The sequence below is a fragment of the Typopeltis vanoorti genome, chromosome 25, assembly GCF_054136105.1.
Source record: "Typopeltis vanoorti isolate ZY-2024b chromosome 25, IOZ_Tvanoo_1.0, whole genome shotgun sequence".
Lineage (NCBI taxonomy): Eukaryota > Metazoa > Arthropoda > Arachnida > Uropygi > Thelyphonidae > Typopeltis > Typopeltis vanoorti.
This window is the reverse complement of record NC_143573.1, coordinates 26,366,579-26,392,546: the sequence shown is the minus strand read 5'-3', so window position 1 is coordinate 26,392,546 and position 25,968 is coordinate 26,366,579. Positions and strand designations below refer to the sequence as shown.

General features: G+C 34.9%; 1 protein-coding gene across 2 annotated transcripts in view; it reads right to left on the bottom strand.

Moving 5' to 3' along the window:
• LOC150092615 (sorting nexin-19-like) overlaps nucleotides 1-25,968 on the bottom strand; it is a 252,772-nt gene that overhangs the window by 170,441 nt on the left and 56,363 nt on the right. For both annotated transcript variants that reach the window (XM_090414570.1, XM_090414571.1), the window contains exon 4: nucleotides 9,383-9,606. In XM_090414570.1, coding sequence (XP_090270696.1) covers nucleotides 9,383-9,606 — 224 coding nt within the window. The remainder of the gene's footprint in view (nucleotides 1-9,382; nucleotides 9,607-25,968) is intronic.

Here is a 25,968-nt window from a genome sequence, read left to right as displayed (position 1 = left end):
AGTGGCCAGTTTGCCAAGCATTGCCTATGAAAATACCTACAGAAGATGTATAAGACAGAAATAGAACATCTGTGAGAAATGATCAGAGAGAGAGAGAGAGAGAGAGAAAGTGAAGAGAATAGTTATCAAGTAATCAGATATTATGGGAAGCTATTAGTATACTATACCAGTGCTTCCCAAACTGTGGGGGTGCGGCCCCTTGGGGGAGGGCATTATTTTTGTTGAGGGGGCCGTGAAATAATGAAAACAAAGTTAAAATGTTTTAAGACTATGTGTACCATGTCAAATGTGGATGCAAGATGCTAAAAATGTAATATTTGCATTTGATTTTTGCAATATTCGCTGTGTATGTTTTGTATTGAATATAAATACAATACAATATTATCAATATTATAATAATATATGTCTGTATAATAATATATGTCTGTATATATTATTATACAGACATATATTATTATACAGACATATATAATATGTTTGTATAATAATATATGTCTGTATAATAATATATACAGACATATATTATTATACAGACATATATATATGTATAATAATATATGTCTGTATTACAATGTTGTTTTTTTTTGTTTTTTTTTGATGGGGGCTGTGAAATATTTTAATTTTTCCAAGGGGGCCTTTACATACATAAAGTAGTACATATACTGTACTACTATACCATCCCCAAATGTGGAAACTATATTCCAAATTTGGGCAGATGCAAGAATTATAGTATTAGCAACTTTACAGGTGAGAAGTAGCATCATGAGCATAAAAGAATATCAAGTTGTTGGAAGGTAAAGAAGTTGTGGATGTGATGTGATATGTTTATGCCAGAAATGGATGTAATATGAAATGAAAATGGATGAAAGGAAAAGCTAGAGGTGCAAGTCAGCTCAAGAAAAGCTGACATATACTGGATTTCTTTGGTGTTGTCCAGTGAACTCACTTATGCAGAATTGTTCTATCCCTCACCTGATATTATACAAGGTATTATCAAAGGGTGTGGAGTAACCTCTTATGTATGCTTACAGCTGATTATCACTCATATCATTGATTTAAGGAATGAACAGAAATCTAGGAATAATAATTAAACTTTTATTTTATTAAATTATTAATAATATTTTGTTTTAGTCACCAAGGCATGTTCACAGATAATACAATAATATGATATGCAGATGAATGCAGGCATATAAGCAGGAGAGCATACATCACACTTGAAAATAGTTTGCAAGTTTGATGGTTCTTGAAGAATTGAACCCCCCCCCCCCTCCCATAAGCACTTCTCAGATTATGTGAAGACACTAGAGCTCTGGGATACAGGATATGAAGTACTGTTCTCTAACTTGGATTAATTAAAATTTGTTACAGTTATTTATATGCAGGTAGCTTATTATGTCTGGACATGAATGCTGGGATTATCAGAAACAAAGGGATAGAGTTTGTTGCCTTGGTCAATATGTTGGGACCTTAGATTATAGACATTAGTGAGACTTGACTGTCAGAATCAGACATAATAACTGGTATCAAGTGTAAAGAGTACAATACTTTAAGGAAGGATAGACAATAGAGGAGAGGAAAGCGGCATGCTGCTAACTATATCGGATGAGTTGAATCCAGATAGTGTTAAGACCTACAAGGGAGGGCTAGAAAGTCCTGATAAACAACTAAAAACAAAAATTATATTAAAGCAACTCATAGCAAGAAGAAAGAACATACTAGTAGCAGGGTTATGAAGGCAACTTATGCTCTTATAGCCTCATATGTTCTTTCTTGTGGTTATATAGATTGCTTTAATATCATTTTTGTTTTAGGTGATGTGTGAACTTTCTAGCCCCCCCCCCCTCTTCTCTCATATGATTGTAATACTAGTGACAGTTTTTCATGTGGTAGTGAGTTTGAGGCCATTTGGTGCGAGGTGGAACCAACAAGAACAAATGCATAATGGGGTGTTGTTACAGAATGGGGGGACTGGAAGCTGGTAATAAAGAAATGCATCACCAAATAAAGATGACGTGCATGAAAAGTGTAATCATAATAGAGAATTTAATTATCCAAACATTGCTTGCTTAGCAGCAAAATCTCATGAGAAGACTGAAACTGAATTTCTTGAGTAGTTGTGAGAACTTCCCCATGCAACATGTGATAGAAGGAACTCAGAACTTGGGGTCAAAGAGTGTTACATTTGATTATAATATCAGTGGGTGTTTCAGTTAAAGACTTAACTATTCTGCCTCCAGTTGGTGACAGTGAGAATGCATTACTCACTTGAGAAGTGACTAAGTTTATGAATGTTGTATTTAGAAAAGGTTACATGCTGAACTACAAAGAAGGAAATTATGACCAACTGAGGAGCATACAGAGTTCAGCAAAATAGTATCAGTTGCTAGATGGAAAGAATATCGACAGTGCATGAGAAGCACTTAAAAATACTAAAATACTCAGAAGGAATACGGTGTGAATAAGGATGATGTTCATTATGAAAATTATAAGCAGCAGGCCATAAGAGGCCTGCTGCTTATAATGGCAATGCTGAAGCAAACCTTGACATATGTAAAGATAAGGAAGTCATTTTGCCTCTTTACAATGTTTTGATAAGACCTTACTTGGACTATTGCACACAGGTCTGGAAGTTGATACTGGTTTCCATGCAATTCTGATAGAGTGGAGAGAGAGTGCAAAGGAGAGTGTCAAAAATGATATCAGGATTTTGGACTACAGATTATGAAGAAAGTTTGAGAATTTGTAGGATGTAGACCCTAGCAAACAGGAGAAAGAGAGAGGATATGATTGAGATTTACAAACGTCTGAAAGGGTTATACAGAATTTCAGTAGATGGAATTTTTAATTTTATGGAGGTTGGCAACCCACTGACTCTAGCAACCCATTACACTCATTCATCACTCTCTAAGAAAAAATCTAGTACTCACAGAGATGATTCTTGTTCTGAAAGTTCTAGCCAAGTCCCAAAACATTTCTCCTGCATCAATCCTATAAAACCCTTTAAGCAACTTAAATGTTTCTATCATATCCCCTCTTTTTCTCCTATCAACCAACTTCTGCAATTCACACACCCTCAATCTGTCCTTGCTTGCCTCTTAATCTTCTCTACTGCTTCCTCATCCCTAAGAAACTCAGGAGACCAGACCTGAGCACAGTAATCCAGATGTACACATATCAAGTCCTTATAAAGAATAAGAACAACTTCCTTATCTCTATTTGTTAGTGTGTTCTTCAATATATTATTGTTATTATAGTGCCCATAAGTTAGGGGGTCTTCAATGCATGGCCCAGGGTCCACCTGTAGCCCATAGAGCTCTTTGCCGTGGCCCACTGGCCATTTTGAAAAAATAACTACTTAACATTAAAATGCGATTAAATAAAAAATAATTTCAATGAAGCTCGAGGACCACTAAGCTATACTGTGGTATTTAGAATTGTAAGATGGTTTCCAGATTCACAAGGAAAGATGTGCATTTGATACTTTACATAAAATCCTATAAAAATAAATATTAAATAGACATGCTTCTCAGCCATCTACCAGTGCTAAGAGGTACTTAAGTACTAGTACGAACATCAGTGGTAGATGGCTGAAGCAGTAGTTTGTTCAAGTGCACTGTCTAGTGCCTTCCAGATACATCTTGAAGGTTCTCGATACTTCGTTATTTTCATATAAATACAAGAGGATCTCATCCACAGTAAGTCAGTTGTGAACAGTGTGATATTCGTATATAAGCGCAAGCAGGTTTGTTGTGTCAGCCATAGCCTATTGTAGTTTTATATTGCCAGACTTTTTTCATTAGTGTGAGACACATTCAGTGGATAATAACCGTTACACGCCCATTTTGGATCATTTTCTGGGTTCACCTTCCATCACTATGGCATCTATGAGTAAAAAGCATAAATCAAGTGATTCTTGTCGGATTTTTAATGAAAAGTGGAACCAATTTGTACATTTTTATGCCAATTGACAATAAGCCAGTGTGTTTAATTTGTCGTGAGTCAGTGTCAGTATCAAAAGAATAAAATATAAAACAACACTATGAGACAAAGCATGCGTTAAATTTAGATCACCTTCAAGGGCAGCTTCATGTAGACAAAGTGAATCGTCTCCAAATTGATTTAAAATGTCAGCAGGGTACATTTAACAGTCAGAGGGAAGAGAGCGAAGCATGCATCAAAGTAAGTTACGTAATAGCTGAAAAAATTGCTAAAAAATCAAAGGCCTTCTTGGACGGAGAGTTTGTGAAAGAGTGTCTCATCTCTGCTGGGGATATTCTGTGCCCAAATAATAAGGAAGTGTTTAAAAAACTGAGTTTGTCTGGGGCAACTCTAACACGACGTGTCGAAGAACTTGCCAATGACATTGAAGGAACTTTAAAAAAAGGTCGTCCGAATTTACGTCACATTCACTTGCTTTAGATGAGAGCACAAATGTGAAGGATACAGCACAACTGGCTATCTTTGTCCATGGCACTGATCAACAATTCAATGTGACAGAAAAACTGCTAGCACTCGTACCTATGAAGGGAATGACGAAAGGCACTGATATTCTTGAAGCAACTAAGAAAACGCTCCAGCATTTCGACCTCAGCTTAACCAACCTCGAGGGTGTGGTAACTGATGGTACCCCTGCTATGGTGGGAAAGAACGAAGGGTTTGTTGCGCTGCTACGGAAAGAACCAGAACTAGAGGGAAAAGATTTTGGCTATTACCACTGTTTAATCCACTAGGAGAATTTGTGTGCAAAAACTATTGGATTTGAGAATGACATGAAAGTTATTGCGACTGTCATCAACATTATTAGGGCAAGAGGATTGAATCATCATCAATTCCAAGAGTTTTTGACCCAAGTGTGTGAAGCAGATCATGGCGATGTGGTTTATTATAGTGATGTGCATTGGTTGAGCAGATAGAAGATTCTTAAAAGAGTCTTTGACTTAAGGAGCAAAATACAGCAGTTCATGCAAACCAAGGGGAATCCAACTGCTGAATTTAATGATCTGAAGTGGATGACAGACTTTGCGTTTGTGACCGACATCTCGTTGCATATGAATGACCTAAATATGCATCCAAAGATCAACCGGCGCACACTCTGGTTCATCACATCAAAGCTTTTGTGGCCAAGCTCAAACTTTGGGATGCACAACTCGCAATAAAAGACTTAACTCATTTTCAGCTTCTCACTGAGTCCAACTGTTTGTCTCTTGATGAATATGCTACAAAATTAGCCGTGTTGCAAAGTGAGTTCGAAGAGAGATTTGTTGATTTTCGTAACCAACAGTCTTGTTTAGATTTATTTTCAATGCCATTCAGTGTCAATGCTGCAGAAATGCCAGGCTCATTACAAATGGAGCTTCCTGAACTCCAAAACAACTCTTCTTTGAGAGAAAAATTATTCAATGTGCCCTTGCTTACATTTTACAAAGACTACATTTCTGAGGACTTATTCCCTAATCTTCGCCGGCATGTTTTGAAGATGTGTACTTTGTTAGAAAGCATATATTTATGTGAGCAGTTCTTCTCCAGTATAAAGAATGTAGAGTCAAAGACAAGAACTTGGATTATGGACCAACATCTCAAGAATACTCTTTAGCGACTTCCAACATTGACAAGCTGGTGAAGGAAAAGCATTGCCAAGTTTCCCACTAACATTGTAAAAAATGAATGTTTTCTTCATTAAATTATCTTTTTTCAAGTATTGATTATATTTACTTAACATGAACCCAACTCCTACCTATGCTCTTAAAGCTGAGTTTGTTTATTTTTATACGATTTTATGTAAAGTATCAAATGCACAGTGTTCCTTGTGAATCTGGAAAGCACCTTACAATTCTAAATACCGCAGTATAGCTTAGTGGCCCACGGGCTTCATTGAAATTTTTAATGCAGCCAGCACTGTCTGAAAGGTTGAAGACCCCTGCCATAAGTAATCTTATGGACTACCTTAGCAATATGTTCTGTAAACTAACTCTCTATCTACCACCATCTCTAAAGCTCTAGCTTCATCTACGAGGGTGGTCTGAAAAGTTCTCGGCCTAACAATGAAAAAACGAATTTATAATCTCAAAATTATTTTTATTTTTCAATATAATCTCCCTTAAGACAATACATTTATTCCAGTGATGCTCCAGCACTATTATCCCGTCTTTGTAGTGGCTCTCAGTAAGATCTGCAAAATATCCCTCTACAGCTGCAATCACCTCTTGATTCGAAGAAAAACACTGACCAGCGAGGAAGAGTTTTAGTTATGGGAAGAGATAGAAGTAAGCTATCGATATAAGTAATCAGAGGGAGCCAAGTCTGGGGAATAGGGTGAATATTTCAACAATTCATAGTGCAGATCCCTTAATTTTCCCATTGCCAAAACACCTTTGTAGGCAGGTTCACTGTCCTGATAAAAGATGCTTTTTTTCTTCTGCAAACCGGGTCTTTTCTCACAAATTTTTTCATCTAGTCTGGTTAAAAGATTGGAATAATATCCCCCAGTTATAGTTTTACCCTTTTCAAGATAATTAATAAACAAAATGCCTTTAGAATACCAAAACACAAATGCACTGACCTTTCCTGCTGATGGAACAGACTTTGTCTTCTTTGGCACTGAACAACCGGCTTCTGTCCACTGTTTTGACTGCTGTTTGGATTCTGGTGTGTAATGGTGAATCCAAGTCTCATCCATAGTTATAAATCGACACACAAAATCAGTTTTATTCTTGTTAAAATGCTCCAGGAACTTTTCAGAGATTTTCATGCGAGTGTGTTTTTGATCTGCTGTGAGCAAGCGTGCCACCCATCTTGTGTAAAGCTTTTTCATTTGCAATTCTTCATGCAAAATATATCTTACACTTCTTTTGTAATGCCTATAGTCTCAGCAATTTCACACACTTTGACTCGCCAATTATCCAATACCATATCATATTTCATCAATAATTTCTGATGTTGTTACACTTTTTGGTCGTTCTTCATGTGGATCAACTTCAAGACTGGTACAGCCATGTTTAAACTTCTCCTTCATTATTGACTTAATTGTCAATAATGAAGGAGAAGAGTGCCCAAAAACTTTTATGAACTTTGAATGAATTTCTTTTGGCATTATACCTTCTTTTACAAAGAATTTTATAACCACATGATATTCAATTTTATCCCATTTCAAGGGATACAGACAAAACTTTTGCTTCAGACAGCTGTATAAAACAAACTACTTGATAGAATGACTTGCAATTTCACATGAATGCGTATGACTGATGTACCACCTTACAAAAAAAAAAAAAAAATCTTGCCAATAGTGTTGCCATCTATGGTCGAGATCGAGAACTTTTCAGACCACCCTCGTATTTCCTGGAGTAAAGTAGTTCCATCAATGTGGTACGTAGCTTGTAATCTGTTTATCTCAAAATGCATAACTTGACATTTCTCCACATTACACTGACACCCATTATCTTTTGCCCATACAGCCTATGGGCAAAAGGTAATGATTAACTATTACTCTACCTAATTTTGCATCATCAGCAAACAACTCAATATTTCTTTTCAGGTTATTTCCTATATTATTTATGTGCAAATTAAACAATAGTAATCCCAACAACGAACTTTGTAACAAGCAAGGTTCGTTGTTAGGAGTTCAAGGTTCATTCACTGTTTTTACATTGATTCTGCCCCTCCACATACCACTTTTTGATATCCATCCAGCAGCCACCCTGTTATCCACTTAACCAGTGTCACATCCGTTCCCATTTGTATAACAGAGTTTCATGTAGCATCTGTCAAATGCGTTTGCAAAATTCAGCAGAATCATGATGTAGTCATTTCCTTTATCCAACTCAGCTCTTACTAACTTTTTATAATGGAGTGAGAGCTGAGTTGGTCATGACTTTGTGAAGGGTCAGTCATACTAAGGTATGACTGACCCTTCACAAAGTCATGTTGCCTTTGATACAATATCATATTTTTATCCATCCATTCTTGAATTCTCTTTTTGATCAATTTTTCCAGTACTTTTTACCACCATGCTTGAGATACCGATTGGTCTATAATTTGCCACTGCAGTTTTAGAACCTCCCTTATGCAAGGGAATTACTGTGCCCACTCTCATGGGACTACCAGAGCCGAGACAAATTAAAGAGCCTAGTCAGAGGAACTGTCAGTTCCCTTACACAATCTCGCAAAACCCAAGCCGATATTGCATCTAATCCCACAGCTGTATTTACATTGAGATTCTGCAATACCTTAAGAACCTCTAATTCATCCACCTCTGTTCCTATATCAGTGTCTGTCACATATGTTACAGCAATAACTCACTTGGATTGAATACCCTTGCAAGATGGTCACTCAGCAACTCAACTATTTTATCAGCTTCTGTCACCTCATGACCCTCATCACTCATTAAGGTTAATCTCCCATAGTCATTCTTCCTCTTACTTGCCAAGTAATGAAAGGACTCTTTGGGATTTCTTTTGGCCTGCTCAACTAGATTCTTCTTGTAATCTGATTTTGCCTTTCTTGCAATGCTGATCACCTTTCCTGTCTGAGCCTTGTACTATTAATGAGTTTGTTGATCACCTTTCTCCTTAATATACCCTCCATAGCATTTTCTTCTTCTGCAGCTCATACTTAATGATATTACTCATCCATCTAACTCCTACCTGATTAACCCTCCTTACCTTAGGTATGCAATTTAATATTGCTTCCTCTAGATACCCCTTAACTATCTCCCATGCACTACTAACATCCTTCCATTGCAGTATTTTATTCCACAGCACAGATTCAAGCTTCCTCCTATGCTTGTCATAATACCTGCCTTGTAACTCCACATATACCCCTTCTTGACAGAATATTTATGATGTTTTAGAATATCTCAAGTCGAGACTGCATAGTCACTTTCACCAATTGGAGGCAATGTGGCCACCTTGGTTATGGATAGCTCTTCTGATCCTATGACCAGATCCAATTCTCTCACACTCCTAGTTCCCTCCATCACATGCTGCCTCAAGTAATTATCTCTGAGCAGGTGTATAAAATCCATTTCCTTCCAGTCTGTATCTCCATAGTTGAAGTCCCCATAATAATCACTCGACTTCTACTCATTGTAACTAATTTGCCGATGCATGTCTTCCATGGAACCCTCTGACCTATAGCAACAACCAACTGTATATTTCATCTTACTAGCCTTGATCTCACACCATACTGCTTCAAATAAGCAGCCACTTACCCACCTATATCCTCTTCATTTTTGACTGCAATTCATCTGCTATCATCAGCAGTACTCCTCATTCCCCTCCCAAAAAATTACTAAACTCTTCACATTCTATCCCTGCAACTACATCATCTGCTGTTAGCCAATATGAAAAAAAGGAAAAACATTATAAAAACAATTAGAATAGCTAACCTTAAACTTTTCAGGTACATTTATTTCTGGTGCCTTTTTGACATATGCAAGTCTTGGATCTCCTTCGTGTGCTAAAAATTCTCTTACTTCTGCACTTCTTGCAACTGCTTCACGACTGCACAAATCCTGAAGATAGTGTTCCAAAAAGATTCTCCTATCTTCGATACCCTTTTTGTCCGTTGGAGATATGGGTGATGTAAACCATTTTCTTGGCACTTTTATTCCTATAAAGTAAAAAATAAATAAACTCTAATACTGTATTTTTGAAATGGCTAGATTAAAAATAGTAAATTATGTAAGAATAGTGATGGACTGACTGAATTTGTTCATTAACGATACAAGAAAGGATCTGAGAGGAACTATCCAGTTGCTTGCTGATTATGCAAAATTGGGTAGAGCAACAGTTAATATGGATGGTGTTAAAATGTCACAGGATGGTTTGAAATAAACTGGCAGTCCAAGAAAAGAAAAATAGATGTTAGTTTAATGTGACATCGTGTAAGGTTATACATTTTGGGGTAAAAAGATTACCAGCTGTGTACAACACTGATGGAATTGTCTTCAGGAAACTGAAGAAGCCAGGGATTTGGAGATGTAAGTGGATAGGTATTAAAGTCTAGAGGGCATATTGCAAAAGTGGCTAAAGCATCTCATCTGATTACTTGGTTACTGAAGAATACCCTGATGAGCAGAGATGAGCAGGCTATTATACCTCTTTATCGAGGTTTGGTAAGATCCCCATCTTGACTACTATGCACAGGATTCAGAGATAAGTGAAGTGACCAAAATGGTATCAAGTCTAGGAAATGAATCTTATGAGGACAGGTTGAAGATTTGTGGGTTACAGAAATTGTTCGACAGATGAAAAAAGGGTGATATAATTGAGACACAAATTACTGAAGGATTTTTACAAGATCAATGCAGAGGAAATTTTTCAGAACAGGACTGGTATTGGGAGAACTAGTGGCCATCTTTGAAAAGTGGGCAAGAGTGTAGTTAGCAAAGGTGTAAGGACTAGATTTTTTGCTTGGAGAGTGATGAATGAGTGGAATAGGTTGCCTGAGTCTGATGTGGGTGACATGACTGTGAATGAGTCATGACTGTCAAAGAAAAGTATGATGTTTAGACATTCTTCAATGAGTAAGGACTTAATGGAGTAGTCCATAATAATAATAATAATAATGTTAAAAAGACAGATTATAAACAACAAACTACACAATAATCACAGTAATTAACTTTAATGAAATGAAAGTACAGATATTTCGTACTGAAAATAACGGTACATCATCAGTGCATAGAAATGAGCAAATCAAAGCAACGGAAATATAAGATACATACAGCAGTCGGTGGTTTACCAATTAAAAACTGTTGCCATGTGCTAGAACTTAATATTAATAAATAATTAATTAAAAACTATTTTTGATGGTTACATAAAATAAGAATCTCCCAAACTTTTTGGGGGGAGAGAGAATAATTCCGATTCCGATTTGGCCGATGATGTAAAAGGGCTTCACAGCTTTCTTTGAACAGGCGTTGTTCATATTTAAACCTGCTTCTATGGAGAAGATGAGCTTCATCCCACTGGATACTGTTTAGTGTCAATACTATGTTGTGCCAGACCAGACTTTTGAGGTTTCATGTATTCAATAGAATACCGACGTTCATTAATTCTTTTTTCCACAGAATGGCTTGTCTGCCCAAAGTATGCCAGATTACATTCACAAGGTATCTGGCAAACACCAGCTAATGATAGAGGTGAAGTTTGTCTTTTGTAGATGGCCACAGATGAGAAATTCTGATAAGAAAATATGTGGTATAAGGTGATACTTCTTCAAAATTCTACCAATTGGTTAAAATATACCAGATATAAGGGACTGTAACCCTGCAGTCTGTTGAAGAATCCTGAAGTGCTGGAACATAGGAGTCAATTATATGCTGGATTTGATTAGGGTTGTAACCATTAAATTCCATTAAAGTTTTTGATAGTGAGAAGTTCTTGTTGTAAGCATGATGGAGAGGAGCACATGTAATGTGCTCTATTAATTAGAGACTTGATAACACCAATTTTTTTTAGAGAGGTGTAATAAGCAGACTTTTGTTGTGCCAGTCAATGTAGGTTTTCGATAAACACTGGTTGATAAATTACCAGAGGCTGTGCACGTAAGAAGGATGCACAGTATCCAGTGGGATTAAGCTTGTCTTCTCCATAGAAGCAGGTTTAAATATGAATGCCTGTTCAAAAAAAGTTGTGAAGCCCTTTTACATCAGCCAAATCTGAATTGGAATGATTCTCTCTCTCTCCCAAAAGTTTGGGAGATTCTTATTTTATGTAACCATCAAAAACAGTTTTTAATTATTTATTAATATTAATTTCTAGCATGCGGCAACAGCTTTTAATTGGTAAACCACCAACTGCTGTATGTACGTTGTATTTCTGTTTCTTTGATTTGCTTGTTTCAATGCACTGATGATGTACTGTTATTTTCAGTACAAAATATCTGTACTTTCATTTCATCAAAGTTAATTATTGTGGTTATCACGTAATTTATTGTTTATAGTCATGCCACAGGTGCCTTTAAAGATTAGACAGAAAGATTAAAGAAAGATTTTCATAGCCAAAGAACTCAATTTTTGAAACTTTTAAGGTTCCTATTTTTCTTCGGCTATGAAATAAGGATGGATCTTTAATAAGTGAAGTGATAATTTAATCACTTGTGCAGACAATGCTCATTACAGCAAACACCATGATAACAAATTTGCTGACTTCTGCAAGAAAATTATTATGGCAATCTATCCACTACAACAAACCATTTCGATTCCTTAATTCCTTACATCAGTAATCTATCCATCAAAATCACCAATTTCCTTAAAAGTCACACCAAGATATCCTTCAAGCCTATTTTCTTCATATGAATTCTACATTCTTCTAAGGATAATAAATCTTTCTACAACCATCCAGGGTTCACAGAATTCCTTGTTCAAGTCAGACTTGCAGAAATTTCAAAATAAGAAAGAAGGAATACCTTAGTGATATGGTTTCTAATAGAAGAAAATATCAGGTGTAGCTTACTACTCTTCTAACACACATCAATGATACTGACTGGGACAAAGCCTCTATGCATACCTTGTTATTAAGTTTTTTTCTTGTCCAATTAAGCCACAATTGTTATTTTTCCACATTGCTTAGTCAACAAAAACCAAGGGTTTATTTTAAGTAATATCTAGAATTTATTAATTAATTTATTAGTTAATTACATTTCTGCCCATACTAATCTTCATTTTTTCATCTAGTCATCTCCAAATCATCTAGATGTTAACTTTCTGTCTTGTCAAATTAAAGAATTCACCATAATTTTTTCATGTGGCTTAGTCAACAAAAACCAAGAGCCCATTCTAAGTGATATTTGGAATTTATTAATTACATCAATGCCCATACTGAACTTCATTTTTTCAGCTAATCATTTCCAAACAATGCTAGAAAAATGGATATCCCCACATTTCACTGACTCCTCATGTTCCAACAGTTTATATTGCAACAGTTTCTTTCATTTTTTTTATGTTAAATTGTATTTTTTACTTGTCATCTTCATGGGTATTATCCTGAAGAAGTCGAGAGTTTCCTGTGGGAGGAAAACTATTTCTTTGTATGTTTGTTATTGTTTTAGCACTTTGACTGCCGTATGCAACAAGTGTGCCTCACGCATATACTTTTCGCTAGTGCAATGTGATACGTATCTGTTTCACAGGTTAACTTATTATTCCTTAGTGAAACAGCTGCTATTTTTAATGCATGGGCTGTATATAAGTATGGCCTGGTGCACTAGAAACCGAGCTTAGCCCATCAAAATACTTGAAATTTTTTATGTATCAAAATACAAAAATATATGTATATATTTTTGCTATTTTTTTGCAAAGGAGATAAATTGAAGTATTTATTTCAAAAAGGCAAAAAACGAAAGCTATTTGAAATGTTATTTTTATCATTTTTAGTCAATAAATGAAATAAAAAAGCTAACTGCTAAAGGGTGCAATCATGGGCTTCGCAAAACCGTCACACAGTAAAATTTTTCACAATGATCACATTTCCAATGAGAAGTCAATGCTTTCTTAGATGCAACATTTCTGCCACTTTCTGTTGATATTTTATTATAGCAAACAACACAAATTGTTTTCACAGTGTGTTTAAGTGAAATAATCACTAGAATAACATAATATGATGATTCAGCACAGTGGCCTGCGAAGATGGAAAAAAATTAGTATCGTGGCAGTTAAAGTGTTAATAACCAAATAAGTTAGTCCAGTCTGTTTATGATAACTTCTATGTCCTTGGCTTTTTTATTTCAACAGAGTTGTGGTTATCATTGTTGCAAGTTATCATACTTATTTTTTATCATATCAATTCCACATACAAAGGTTAGAGATGATTTTTGTGTGGGTGTCATATTTTTTAATGCCAAAACATTAACTAGATTAGTCATTAAGAAGTGCTATTACTGATTTCAGACTCTAGTATTCAACACAATAAAATGAAACCTTATTATCTGAAGCAAGAAATTATTTCAAGTATATATGATATGTAAGTATATGATACAGCTAGGAGAGATAACGTGTGATGTCTATACACAAATACCTGAATCAATAGAAACAAAGGTGGTGAATTTGTTTCCTCAATGAAAACAATTTTACCTAAGATTTCTGGAATTAGTGAAACTTGCTTTCAGAGTCAGATGTAAATGGAATCAAGTGCAGAAGATATAGTAATTTTATATAGGAGGGTAAGTACTACTAATGACACTAGACGATTTGAGTCCAGTTAGGAGGAAACGTCATGAAAGTAATAATGACAATAATGACCCATGTAGTAGTAAATGGCTATAAGATATCAGAAGGAAAAGCAGTGGGAAATTGTGAAAGAATATTTGTTAGCAGCAATAGTAAGTTGTAAACCACGAGTAAAGAAGAGGACACAATTTGCAGTAAAGTGGATGACAAACAATATTAAGCAGGAATTGCATGCGAAAAAGAGGCTATGGAAGAGATATAAAGAGACAGGTGAAGAGAAGATGCATGAAGAGTATAAGACACAGGCCAGAAGAGTGACTAGTATGGTAAGAAAGGTGAAACTGGAATATGATAGGAGATTGGCCCTAAGATCCAAAGAAAATCCTAGGGAATTTTTTAGCTATGTGGCCAGTAGGAGGAGAAATGACTGTGGAAGAATGATATTGTGGGATAAAAATGGGAATAGAGTGACTGATGCAGAGGACATAGTGGAATTGTTCAACGAACACATTATTGGAGTATATCATCCTGGAGGAGTCAGTTTTAATACTAGAGGGATAGGGCAGGTTCAAGGTTTAGAGGTACAGGAGGAGAGTGTGTTTCAAATACTGAGTACTCTGGATGTCAGTAAAGCTGTGGGACTGGATATTTCACCACGAGTTTTGAGAGAAAATGTGCTAGGAAACTGACAGTGCCTTTGACCTGTCTTTTCAATGAAAGTCTAGCTGCAGGAAAGGTGCCCATGGAATGGAAGGAAGGTAATATAGTGCCATTGCATAAGGGTGATAGCAGACTGGAAGTGTCTAATTATAGGCAAGTTTGCATGTCATCAGTAGTTGTTAAGATCTTGGAGAAAGTAGTGAGCAAATGAATGAATTGATAGAAACCTGAAATTTAGGGGACATATTGCAAAGGTGGTGAAGGTAACACAGAGGATTGCTGCAATAATGAGAAGGACACTGACCTGCAGAGTTAAACAGGTTATCATTCCGTTGTATAAGTCTCTGATCAGACCACACTAAGACTATTGTTCTCAGATTTGGCCTCCAGGATTTGAAGGGGATAAATTAACTGTGGAAAGGGTACAAAGACAGATGACAAAGCTGGTTTCAGGACTGTACAAGCATAGTTATGAGGATCGGCTGAGGGAATGTGGACTGCAGAGTTTGGTGGATAGAAGAAGGAGAGGTGATATGATTGAGACTTTTAAACTGTTGAGAGGTGGTTACAGGGTTGACACTGGGGAGTTCTTTTGCTTGGTTGAACAGTGGGAAGGAGTGATGACAAGAGGCCATCCCTGGAAGTTACGAAAGGAAACTGTTTGCAAGAGGGTGAGGAGTGGTTTCTTTGCATGGAGAGTAGTTGACCCATGGAATGCACTGCCTGATGGAGTGGTGAGAGCAAGAACGGTCAATGAGTTTAAGGAGTGGTATGATAGACTGTGTTTCTCAGGGGTGGACCTCCCCTCAATGAGTCTTGATAGACTTTGTGTTTCTTAGGAAGGACCCTCCCATGATGAGTCTTTTGACTCCATGGAGGCCTGAATAATATTAATAATAATAATAATATATGGTATAATGTTGAAGCTAACAATAAAAAATATATGACACAGTGTTGCTACAGAACTAGCAGTTCGGTTACTGAGGGGGGGGGAACAAAATATATCACTAAATTACCCTGATGGGTAGCAAACAAGTAATCATTTGGGTAACTTAAAATATCTGAAAAGTGATGATAAGAATGAAAGAGAATTTATTGAGCTGTTGAAACTCTTCAGTCTTGAATCTGTTCTTTCATGTGAAAGAAAGAACACAATTATGTGAATGAATGTTTCAATTGTATAAATCACTGATTCTACAATCTATTATGGTATCAATCAGTTGTTAAAAATAGAGCTACAGTGCTCACCAGTCAGTTAACTTATGGCTCTTATTTTAGATTATAAATAAATATCTCATGAATCCATAATAATACTTTCAAAAAACGGTTTAACACATGTAAAGTAAATTAGAATTTATTTACAACTCCTATATATTTTGCTCACTGTAGCATGAGCATCATTCAAGGAAAGATAACAAGAACTGGTTACAACATCCAAAATATTAACACAAGAATGAGTCAAACAACATGAGTTGTTACTCATCTCAGCTACAGCTAAAAGAGCAGGAGACAACTATTAAATTTCTAAGAAATCAGGAGAGGTATAGCTGTGTAATTAAAAAATAAAAATAAATAAAAAATAACAAAAGAATAAAAGAAAAAAATAATAATCAATAAAAATAAATAATAAATTAAAAAAAGTATCAACAATTTATGGTAATTACTTTCTAAAACTTGAAGGCAGACATGCAGTTTGTTCTGTTAAGATCAGGGTGATTAGTATTTCACATATTTCAAGAAATAAATGATCGGATTTAAATCTACTATAGTGTAATCTTTATCTAATTCCAATGAAATCTATGTCTAGTATCAATGGCATGAGAAGTAAGGCATGAACTGTCTGATCCTAGAAATCTTATGTAATCTTGGCATTTTTCGATCCTAATATTAGCAAAATGGCCAATCTGCCCAAAATAGAATTATCATCCTTCAGTCAGACTACGATCTGATGTGAAGATTTACATATTCTTCGAGACTTGACCGATGATCGAGACTTTTAAACTGTTGAGAGGCAGTTACAAGGTAGACATTGGAGAGTTCTTTCACTTGGTGGAATGGCAGAAGGAGCGATGACAAGGGGCCATCCCTGGAAGTTACGAAAGGAGGCTGTGCGCAAGAGGGTGAGGAGTGGTTTCTTTGCGTGGACGGCAGTTGAACCTTAAAATGCATTGCCTGAGAGAGTGGTTTTGGAGTGAGAATGGTCAATGGGTTCAAGGAGTGGTATGATAAACTTTGTGTTTCCTAAAAAGGACTGCCCACGATGATTCCTTTGACTCCATGGAGGCCTGGATAATAATAATAATATTCTACCTTAATGGGACTTCTGAACAAACAGCATGGATTCTTTGCAAATCCAATCTGTACACTACTTTTAAACCAGCATGAAAGTTATCTGATTTCTTACAATCTATTAAAGATAAAGTGCCTCTGCTATCCTTAACTAGTGTCTATCAAGTACCCTGTTAATGGTGACTTTTTTGGGCATACTGACTGTTCTGCTATGATTAGAATTGAAGAACACTAAGATTATATCAGATTTCTAGAATCAGGCCTTGCTTCTCATGCCATTGGCACTAGACATTGGAATCAGACAAAAATGCTACACAGTAGTAAATTTAAATTTAATCAATGATTCCCTGAAATGCATGAAACACTATGTTATAGCCTTAATCTTAATTGAACAGCCTGCATGCCTATCTCCAAGATTTGGGAAGTAATCACCATAAACTGTTCATAATTTTATTATTTATTTTATTATTATTATTTATTTTTTGAATTACACAACTATACCTAGCCTAGTTTCTTGGAACTTTAATAGTATTTTATTCTGCTCTCTCTCAGCTGCGATCAAGATGTGAAAGTATGACTCATTCTTATGCTAATATTCTGAATCTCTAACAAATTATTTTGCGCTTTCCCTAAATGATGCTCATGTTACAGTGACTGAAATATACAGAAACTGTAAATAAATTCTAATTAACTTTACATGTTTTAAACCATTTTTTTAAAAGTATCATTATATCTACCATGCTTCTATGAAACTAGTAATATATGAATCCATCTTTATTCTCTGCATAATTCTACATTTCGTTTGAATAGTCTACACACATTTCATGTTTGCAATAAAAAAAAAAAAATATTTTGTTCGAATTCTCCACGTATAGATAACTTGACTCATCGGTTGCAAAATACATATATGACAGCCTTAACCTCTCTAACGGCTAAAGTGGATGAAAGAGCGAGACCATATTAACATTTTTCATGGATAAAATCATCATTTGCATTCTACCTTTCATTGTGTAATTACCCTCTGATTAATCCCTTAACAATGATTGTAGAATCATTAATGCACTTGCCTTAAAGTGTACAGTGTTCCTTGGGATTTTCTTTACTGTCCTTTGATGTTTGAATTTTTTGCTGCACAGTTTATTTATTGTGTCTCTTCCCAAAAGTAAAAACAAATTTCACAAACACGAAAATAAATAACCAATCTTGAAACAACAACAAATTACTCTTTTCAATGAATTCAGTGGTAGTCAATTTGCTGTCTTTTATTCTTCAAATCGGTGCAATGGAGCAAGACAGTTTATGTTCTTTCCTTTTAATAACAATATTGTAGAAATTATGTTTACACAATTTTCAAATGCTTATATTGAAATCATTATGTTAAATATTTTTATTTTTATTTTTATAAAATAATATTTATTGAAATAAATATGAACTTTTGTCTTTTGTTTACTTTCCTTGCAAAATACCATTATATGGATTGGCATGCTTCAGTTTTGGAAATGAGGTTTTTCTGTTTTTATGAAACAAGAAATGGTGTTAAATTGCATCACTTACTTGCCAATTTTAATATCAAAAATTTATATCCAATATTTCAGCAGGAACTCATTTGCTTTTTGCTTAAAATTGCCACAGACGATTTTCTGTTTTTTAGGATACACATTACTACATCCAAATAGATATGGTGAAAATGAAAAAACATCCTATACAGACTGATTCATAATTTATGATCATTTTGAAAATTTCCAAATTCATCCCTCCTTCCCTCTCCAACTCCTGGAACTGCATTATAAATAACTACTCTATCTAATTTTCTACTGGTGTGAAAGTTTTCACAGACAGTGTTCACAATCTATTGCTTCATTTTACCATTTTGATTAAAAAAATAAGGAAATAATATTGTTGTTTCTGTCAAAGAAGGTACTTCTAATTCAGGGCTATTTCTTTGAATAGCCCTGAATTTGAGAGAAAAGAAAATTAATTAGTCTCAAAGAAAAAATTAAAATCTTGGATTGGTTGAAAAATGGAAAAAAACCAGGAGTTGTTGCAAGAACTTTGAATTTAAATGAATCAACAATTTGAACAACAAAAAAAAAAAAAAAAAAAAAAAAAAAAAAAAAAAAAAAAAAATGAACATAAATTCCAAGAAAGTGTTATTGCTGGTCAATAACACTTACAATAAACAATGGTAAGTGCAAACCACATTGCTTGTGTACGTGATGTTGTAATGGAAAAAACTGAGAAATCTAATGATTTGGACAGAAGATTGCACTCAAAGGAAAATTCCTTTGGATGGAAATCTTATTAAACAAAAAAGCTCTCAAAGTTTATCATCATCGAATTCCTGCCACGTACCCTCAAGGGGTGTACAGACTATGATAGTACTACATGCAAAATTTACATCATTACTAGCTTCCTATCTATAATTTTCCTCCAAATCACTACCTCTGTTCAGCTCTCTGCTGAAATCATTGTAAGCTTTAGAAATACTATGCTACACGTTCACCACATAAAAATTTATATGCATGCCACAAAAAAAAAAAGAAAGTCCAGTACTGTAGTGTTTCTTTTTTCTTAAAAAAAAAAAAAAAATCCAAATATTACTACTGCTGGTTATCATTTCTAAAACAAGCTGTGTCTTAGAAACACTAGATAATACTCTCATATGGAGTAATCTAAGCATACAGCCTTTACCTCCAACTATTGAGACAAGAGAGAACACTTCCTCAGAAGTCACACCAGAGAGGCCCAAGCAGTAGTTCACATCAGGAACATCTTGTTGATTAGCAGGCATTCTAAACAGAAATACTGATATTTCTTTTATAGGCTGATGCAGTATTTATGTCAACATAATTTTTTAATTTATAATAATCACAGTTTCACTTTTATTATGGAAAAATATAAATTATTTCATACAATTATCTTAGGAAAAAACAAGAAGTATTTGCATTTTTTAAAAAAGGCGCATATGTATTACATAAGTGTTTAACTTTTTTGGATGTTAACCATCTATTTAGCCCACTGATATTTATATAATTTATTTTCAAAATGATTCACAAGAGAACTGTTACAAATGTAAATCACTTGGGAACATTCTTATACATTTCAGTGTCAATTAGTAGTGGAAGTATAGCTACTTCAAAATGTCACATATCTAAACTAGCATTAAATGTATTTTTCAAATATGCAGTTTGGTTGGTTTAGGACTTATTGGAGCAAGAACAAAAAAAAGGTCATAACTTGCACCATACCAAAGTTCACTACAATAAATAAATAGTAAAAGTATAAACATACAAACTTATTGTTTTAATACTGACCATATTGTAATGCATACAAACATCTTACATTCTTTGCCTACCAGTTTTGCTAGCATTTTCAAGGCGTTGACGGAAAAAAAAGCTAGACAGTTTGCAAGCGAAACTGGTAGGCAAAGAATATAAGATGTTTGTACGCATTACAATATGGTCAGTATTAAAACAATAAGTTTGTATAAGATGAAAAGCCAAACGGCTATATTTCCTGGTGAAGGTAGTTAAATTAAATTGTTGCCTTGGTGTTGTACTACCAAATGGTCACTTACGCTTGGATTCGCCGATAGTTCTTCGGCATGAAACTCGTAGATCGTAGTTTTCGATCTTAGAGTTTCGCATACTGGCTGTAAAATAATAAGGGATTTTTATTCCCTTAATTTAATAAGTTTGTATGTTTAATTTTCAAATGACCAAATATGTTTATTTTAGTAAAAGTATAAATTAGTAAATACTATCATCATCATCAAATTCTTGCCATGTACCCTCAAGGGGTGTACAGGATATGATAGTACTACATGAAAATTTACATCATTACTAACTTCCTATCTACAATTTTGCTCCAAATCAGCCTGTTACATGTCAAGACTCCAACATTATCAGATCTTATATTTCTATCGTCCAAGGCACTTTGTACCGTATCAATCCATCTATATCTCTGTCTTCCTCTGGGTCGTTTTCCTGCCAACCTCACAGAGAACACTTGTTTTGCTAATCTTTCCTTGCCCATTCTGTTTAAGTGACCATACCACTTGATATTAGCTCTGCTAAAGCATTCCTGGATGCTGACAATGTCAAGTTCTTTCCTAACATCCTCATTTTTAATATGAACAGATACCATCTGTTCATGCCTCTAATCTTTCTCAGGACTCTCATATCTGTAGTATCTAGTGTTCGGTCAAGTGATTTACTTCTGACCCAGCTCTCAGATGCATAAATTAAAACTGGTTTGAACACTGTCTTGTATAATTTAGTGTTTTGATTAATTTCTTTCTTATTCCATATGAATTTATTCAATTGACTTCCAACCATACCAGCTTTGTTGATTCTGTTGTCTATTTCCATATTTAATTTACCATCTTCACTAAAAATTGTGCCTAATTAGCTGAAATGTTTTACTTGTCCCACAGGTTCTCCATTCACAATGCAGTTGACATTTTCAACAATTCTGCCTATTTTCATTGTCTTTTTATTGCTGACCTTCATACTATATCTATTACAACAGTTATTCAATTTAGTCAGGGAATCTTGCAGACTTCTAGCAGATTTATTTACAAGTATAACATCATCTGCATAAAGCAAAGAGCTGACATTAGCATCTCCAATTTTGATATCAGGTTTAATACCACTGAACTTCATAATGTGATCCATATAGAAAATGAATAACAGAGGGGATAATGTACATCCTTGTCTGACACCAGATTTAATTTTCCCAAAATATTTTTGTATGTCTGACAATCATTTCCTACTCTGCTATTTAGATCCCCAACAAGGACCAACTTTTCCTTTTTCATTGTGTCAGTTGCTTTCTCTAAAGCATCAAAAAATTCCTCCACTTCTACCTTAGTAGAACCTTCGGTGGGACCATAGGCACAAATAAGTCTCATTGCCCAGTTCCCCATTCTGATATTTGCCCACATCACTCTACTTGAGACTGCCTGCCATTCAAGAAGATTAGCCTCGTATTTAGTGTTGAATACTATGGCTACTCCTTCTTTTCCTTGAATGTCATTGCCTGAATATAACATTCTGTATTTATTGCTCAGAAAGATCTCACCAGTTTTTGTCTTTTTTGTTTCAGTCACCCCTATTATTTCGATGTGGTACTTATCTAATTCTTTAGCTTGCTCCATTTCTTTGCCATTCAGGCTTCTTATGTTCATAGTACCGATCTTTAACTCTGAAGATGTTAAGTTGGGGTGTGTTTTCAGATTTTTTCCAGTAGCTGACTTTTCGCTGTTTGCCCTGGTTCCCTGGAAAAAACAACAGGGGCCTTGTTTAACCAGGAGACGCTCCAGCTGGCATGAAATTTTGTCATGTTGTACCATAATTTTGTATTTTGGTTTAAGCTGATAGGAATACAATTTGGTTGGCTAAATCCCAAATTGCCAGCCCATCCTCGTCCGTTCAGTATCCAGGTAGATACCCAACAGGGTGCACCACGAGAAGGTGAAGATTGGACATTAGGTCAGAAGCACTGGTCAGTTCTCTGCATTCCTTTAAAGGCTATGTGGAGGTCTCCTCTCAGTTATACAGCTTTGACTCTTAAGCACCCCAGTAAATAGTATATATGTACAAAAATTAAATTAATGTAGTAACTATATATAAATAAAATTATAGCAAAGGTTACAGCAGTACATAAATAGTCAAAGATAAATTAGTAAATAATATGCATGTACAAAAATTAAGTTAATCAATGCAGTATCTACACAAAAATAAAATTAGTCAAATGTGTATGTACAAATTAATTCTTTGTAAAAAGTTAAAAACATTATGCAACCTAGCTGAGTCTGATAACATCTGAGTATATATGGCTTGCCTAGATAGGTAAAAATTCTACTCTTCTTTCATGTAAAGTGTTGGCATTCCACCAGAATATGACAAATAGTAAGATAAGTGTTGCATTTTTCACATACAGGTGGGTCATCAGCATTCAGTACATAAGAATGTGTAAGATGACTATGACATATGCAGAACCTGGCAAGAATAACTTCCTCTCTTCTCTTTCTACGTTGACCAGTGCTGAATGTCATGTTATTTGTTCTTTTAGAGAAACTTGTGCCATAATTATATTACTTATTTACACAAAAACACAAGGCAGAGGTAATACTATTTATTCAGTTAGAAAGCCACATTTCTTTTGGACTGAAACTTACAGATCATCTTTGGTAGCAGTGACAGTTGATCACAAGGTAGAATGCAAACAATGGATTGATTTGAAACAGAAAGAGCCATATGATGTTATACTTACAACAGCATAATGCTATAACTGAGCAAACATAGGTTAATCATAATTGAAAAATTAATGATGTGTTATTCTGATAATATTTTCCAATATTTTCGATAAGGATAGGCAGTTGTTCCAATTCAAGTTTGGGCACTGAAGCAACGCTTCAGCACTCTCTTTAAACAAATGCTCAAATTTGTACCAACAATGATGTAGCATGTGCATTTCATGCCAAAGAATATTGTGGTCTGTGTCTATTCCATGCTGAGTCACAAGGAACTTGGTATACATCAGGGAGAGACATCGCTGAGTGTTTATCTTTTGAAGAGGGGGGGGGGAAGTTGATAGGTATAAAAGTAGCCACTAAATTATATTTCATCAGAATTCTAGAAATCAGTCCTGAAACACCTGAAATATATGGGATTGTAACTCTATGCTCTAAATAAAAGTTCTACAGCCAAGTGGAAGGAACTGCCATGAGAAGTCCACTCTCCCCTGCTCTCACTAACTTTTATTTAGAGCATCTAGAAAACATCCTTTTCTCATCCATACACCCACAACCTTTGTTTTAGGTTTGGTATATTGACGACATTTTTGCTATGTGGCCTCACAATAAAGAAACTTTACAAAAATTTTTAGCTAGCATAAATACAGGTAACCCTCATATAACGTGATACTTATACAACACACTCTACAAATTGTAGTAACCCTTGTTCAATGCAGTACTTATACAATGCAGTTTCGATATAACAGTGTATAAATTGTAGTAACCCTTTATCTTTTCATATATTTTTCACCACGACTTAAAAATCAAATTTTATCTTCGTCAAATTTGTGTCTGCCCATATCGTGCATGTAGTTATAAGTAGTGAATTTATATTAGGGGAAATACCTTTTAGCATGCACGAACATCAATTGTTTACCGTATAAAGTATTCATTGTTGAAAATTGTCTTTATTTTCTGCCAGGAAGGCGCATTAAAAATCATAAGTGTGTTAATCTCAAGCCGAGCACTTTATTTTCTGGTGAGTTACATACATAATTAATATGTAATGCTTTTTTTTATGTAAAAAATGTATTTTTATAGTAATGGCCACTAAAACTGCAATGAAAAGGAAAAACAAACATTGAAAAGAAAATCCATTTCTCTCAAAGAAAAAAATTAAACGCTTAGATTGGTTGAAAAATGGAGAAAAACGAGGAATTGTTGCAAGGAATTTGAATTTAAATGAATCAACAATTTGAACAACAACAAAAAAAAATTAAATATAAAATCCAAGAAAGTGTTATTGCTGGGTCAATGGTAAGTGCAAAGCACATTGCTTGTGTATGCAATGTTCTAATGAAAAAAACTGAGAAAACTCTAATGATTTGGACAGAAGATTGCACTCAAAGGAAAATTCCTTTGGATGGAAATCTTATTAAACAAAAAAGCTCTCAAAGTTTATCATCATCATCAAATTCCTGCCATGTACCCTCAAGGGGTGTACAGACTATGATAGTACTACATGAAAAATTTACATCATTACTAACATCCTATCTACAATTTTCCTCCAAATTAGTCGGTTACCTGTCAAGACTCCAACATTATCAGATCTTATATTTCTATCATGTAAGGCACTTTTTACCGTATCAATCCACCTATATCTTGGTCTTCCTTTGGGTCGTTTTCCTGCTAAACTGGAAGAGAAAACTTGTTTTGCCAATCTTTCCTCACCCATTCTTTAAGTGACCATACCACCTGAGATTAGCTCTGCTAAAGCATTCCTAGATGCGGACAATGTCAAGTTCTTTCCTAATATCCTCGTTTTTAATATGATATTGCCATCTGTTCGTGCCTCTAATCTTTCACAGGAATCTCATATGTGCAGTCTCTAGTCTTTGATCAAGTGTTCTTCTTCTGACCCAGTTGTCAGATCCATAAGTTAAAACTGGTTTGAACACTAAATTTCTTTCTTATTCCATATGAATTTATTCAATTGACTTCTTACCATACCAGCTTTGTTGATTCTGTTGTCTATTTCCATATTTAATTTATGATCCTCACTAAAAATCTTGCATAAGTAGTTGAAATGTTTTACTTGTTCCACAGGTTCTCCATTCACAACGAGTTGACAGTTTCAATGCTTGGAAGTTTTTTTTTGCTTACACTTGGATAAAGGATTAAAATAAATTTATGATAGTATAACCAAGTGGGAAAAAAATCTACCAACATCTTTCTCTAAATCCAGAGCAATTTAATAATAAGGTGAGATACCTTTTGGCAACTCGTGTAGGTAAAGAAGACTTCTCGATTGCTTCCACCTTAGTATCACCACCTCTGGGTATAGCTCCCACTGATAAGACCTCAATAAAGGTCGAAACCGGTCTGGGTGGCTCTTCCATTAATGCATAGTATTATACATGTCTGCAAGGAGATGTGCTTTGCATTATGGGAGATACTAAGACAAGAAGTGATGAGAGCTTGTTCCACCTTAACCACGAGTTGCCTCAGTCCTGAAGATACTTCAGGCACAAACTTTGTTTGCTTACACTTGGATAAAGGATTAAACTAAATTTATGATAGTATAACCAACTGGAAAAAAAAAATTCCAACATCTTTC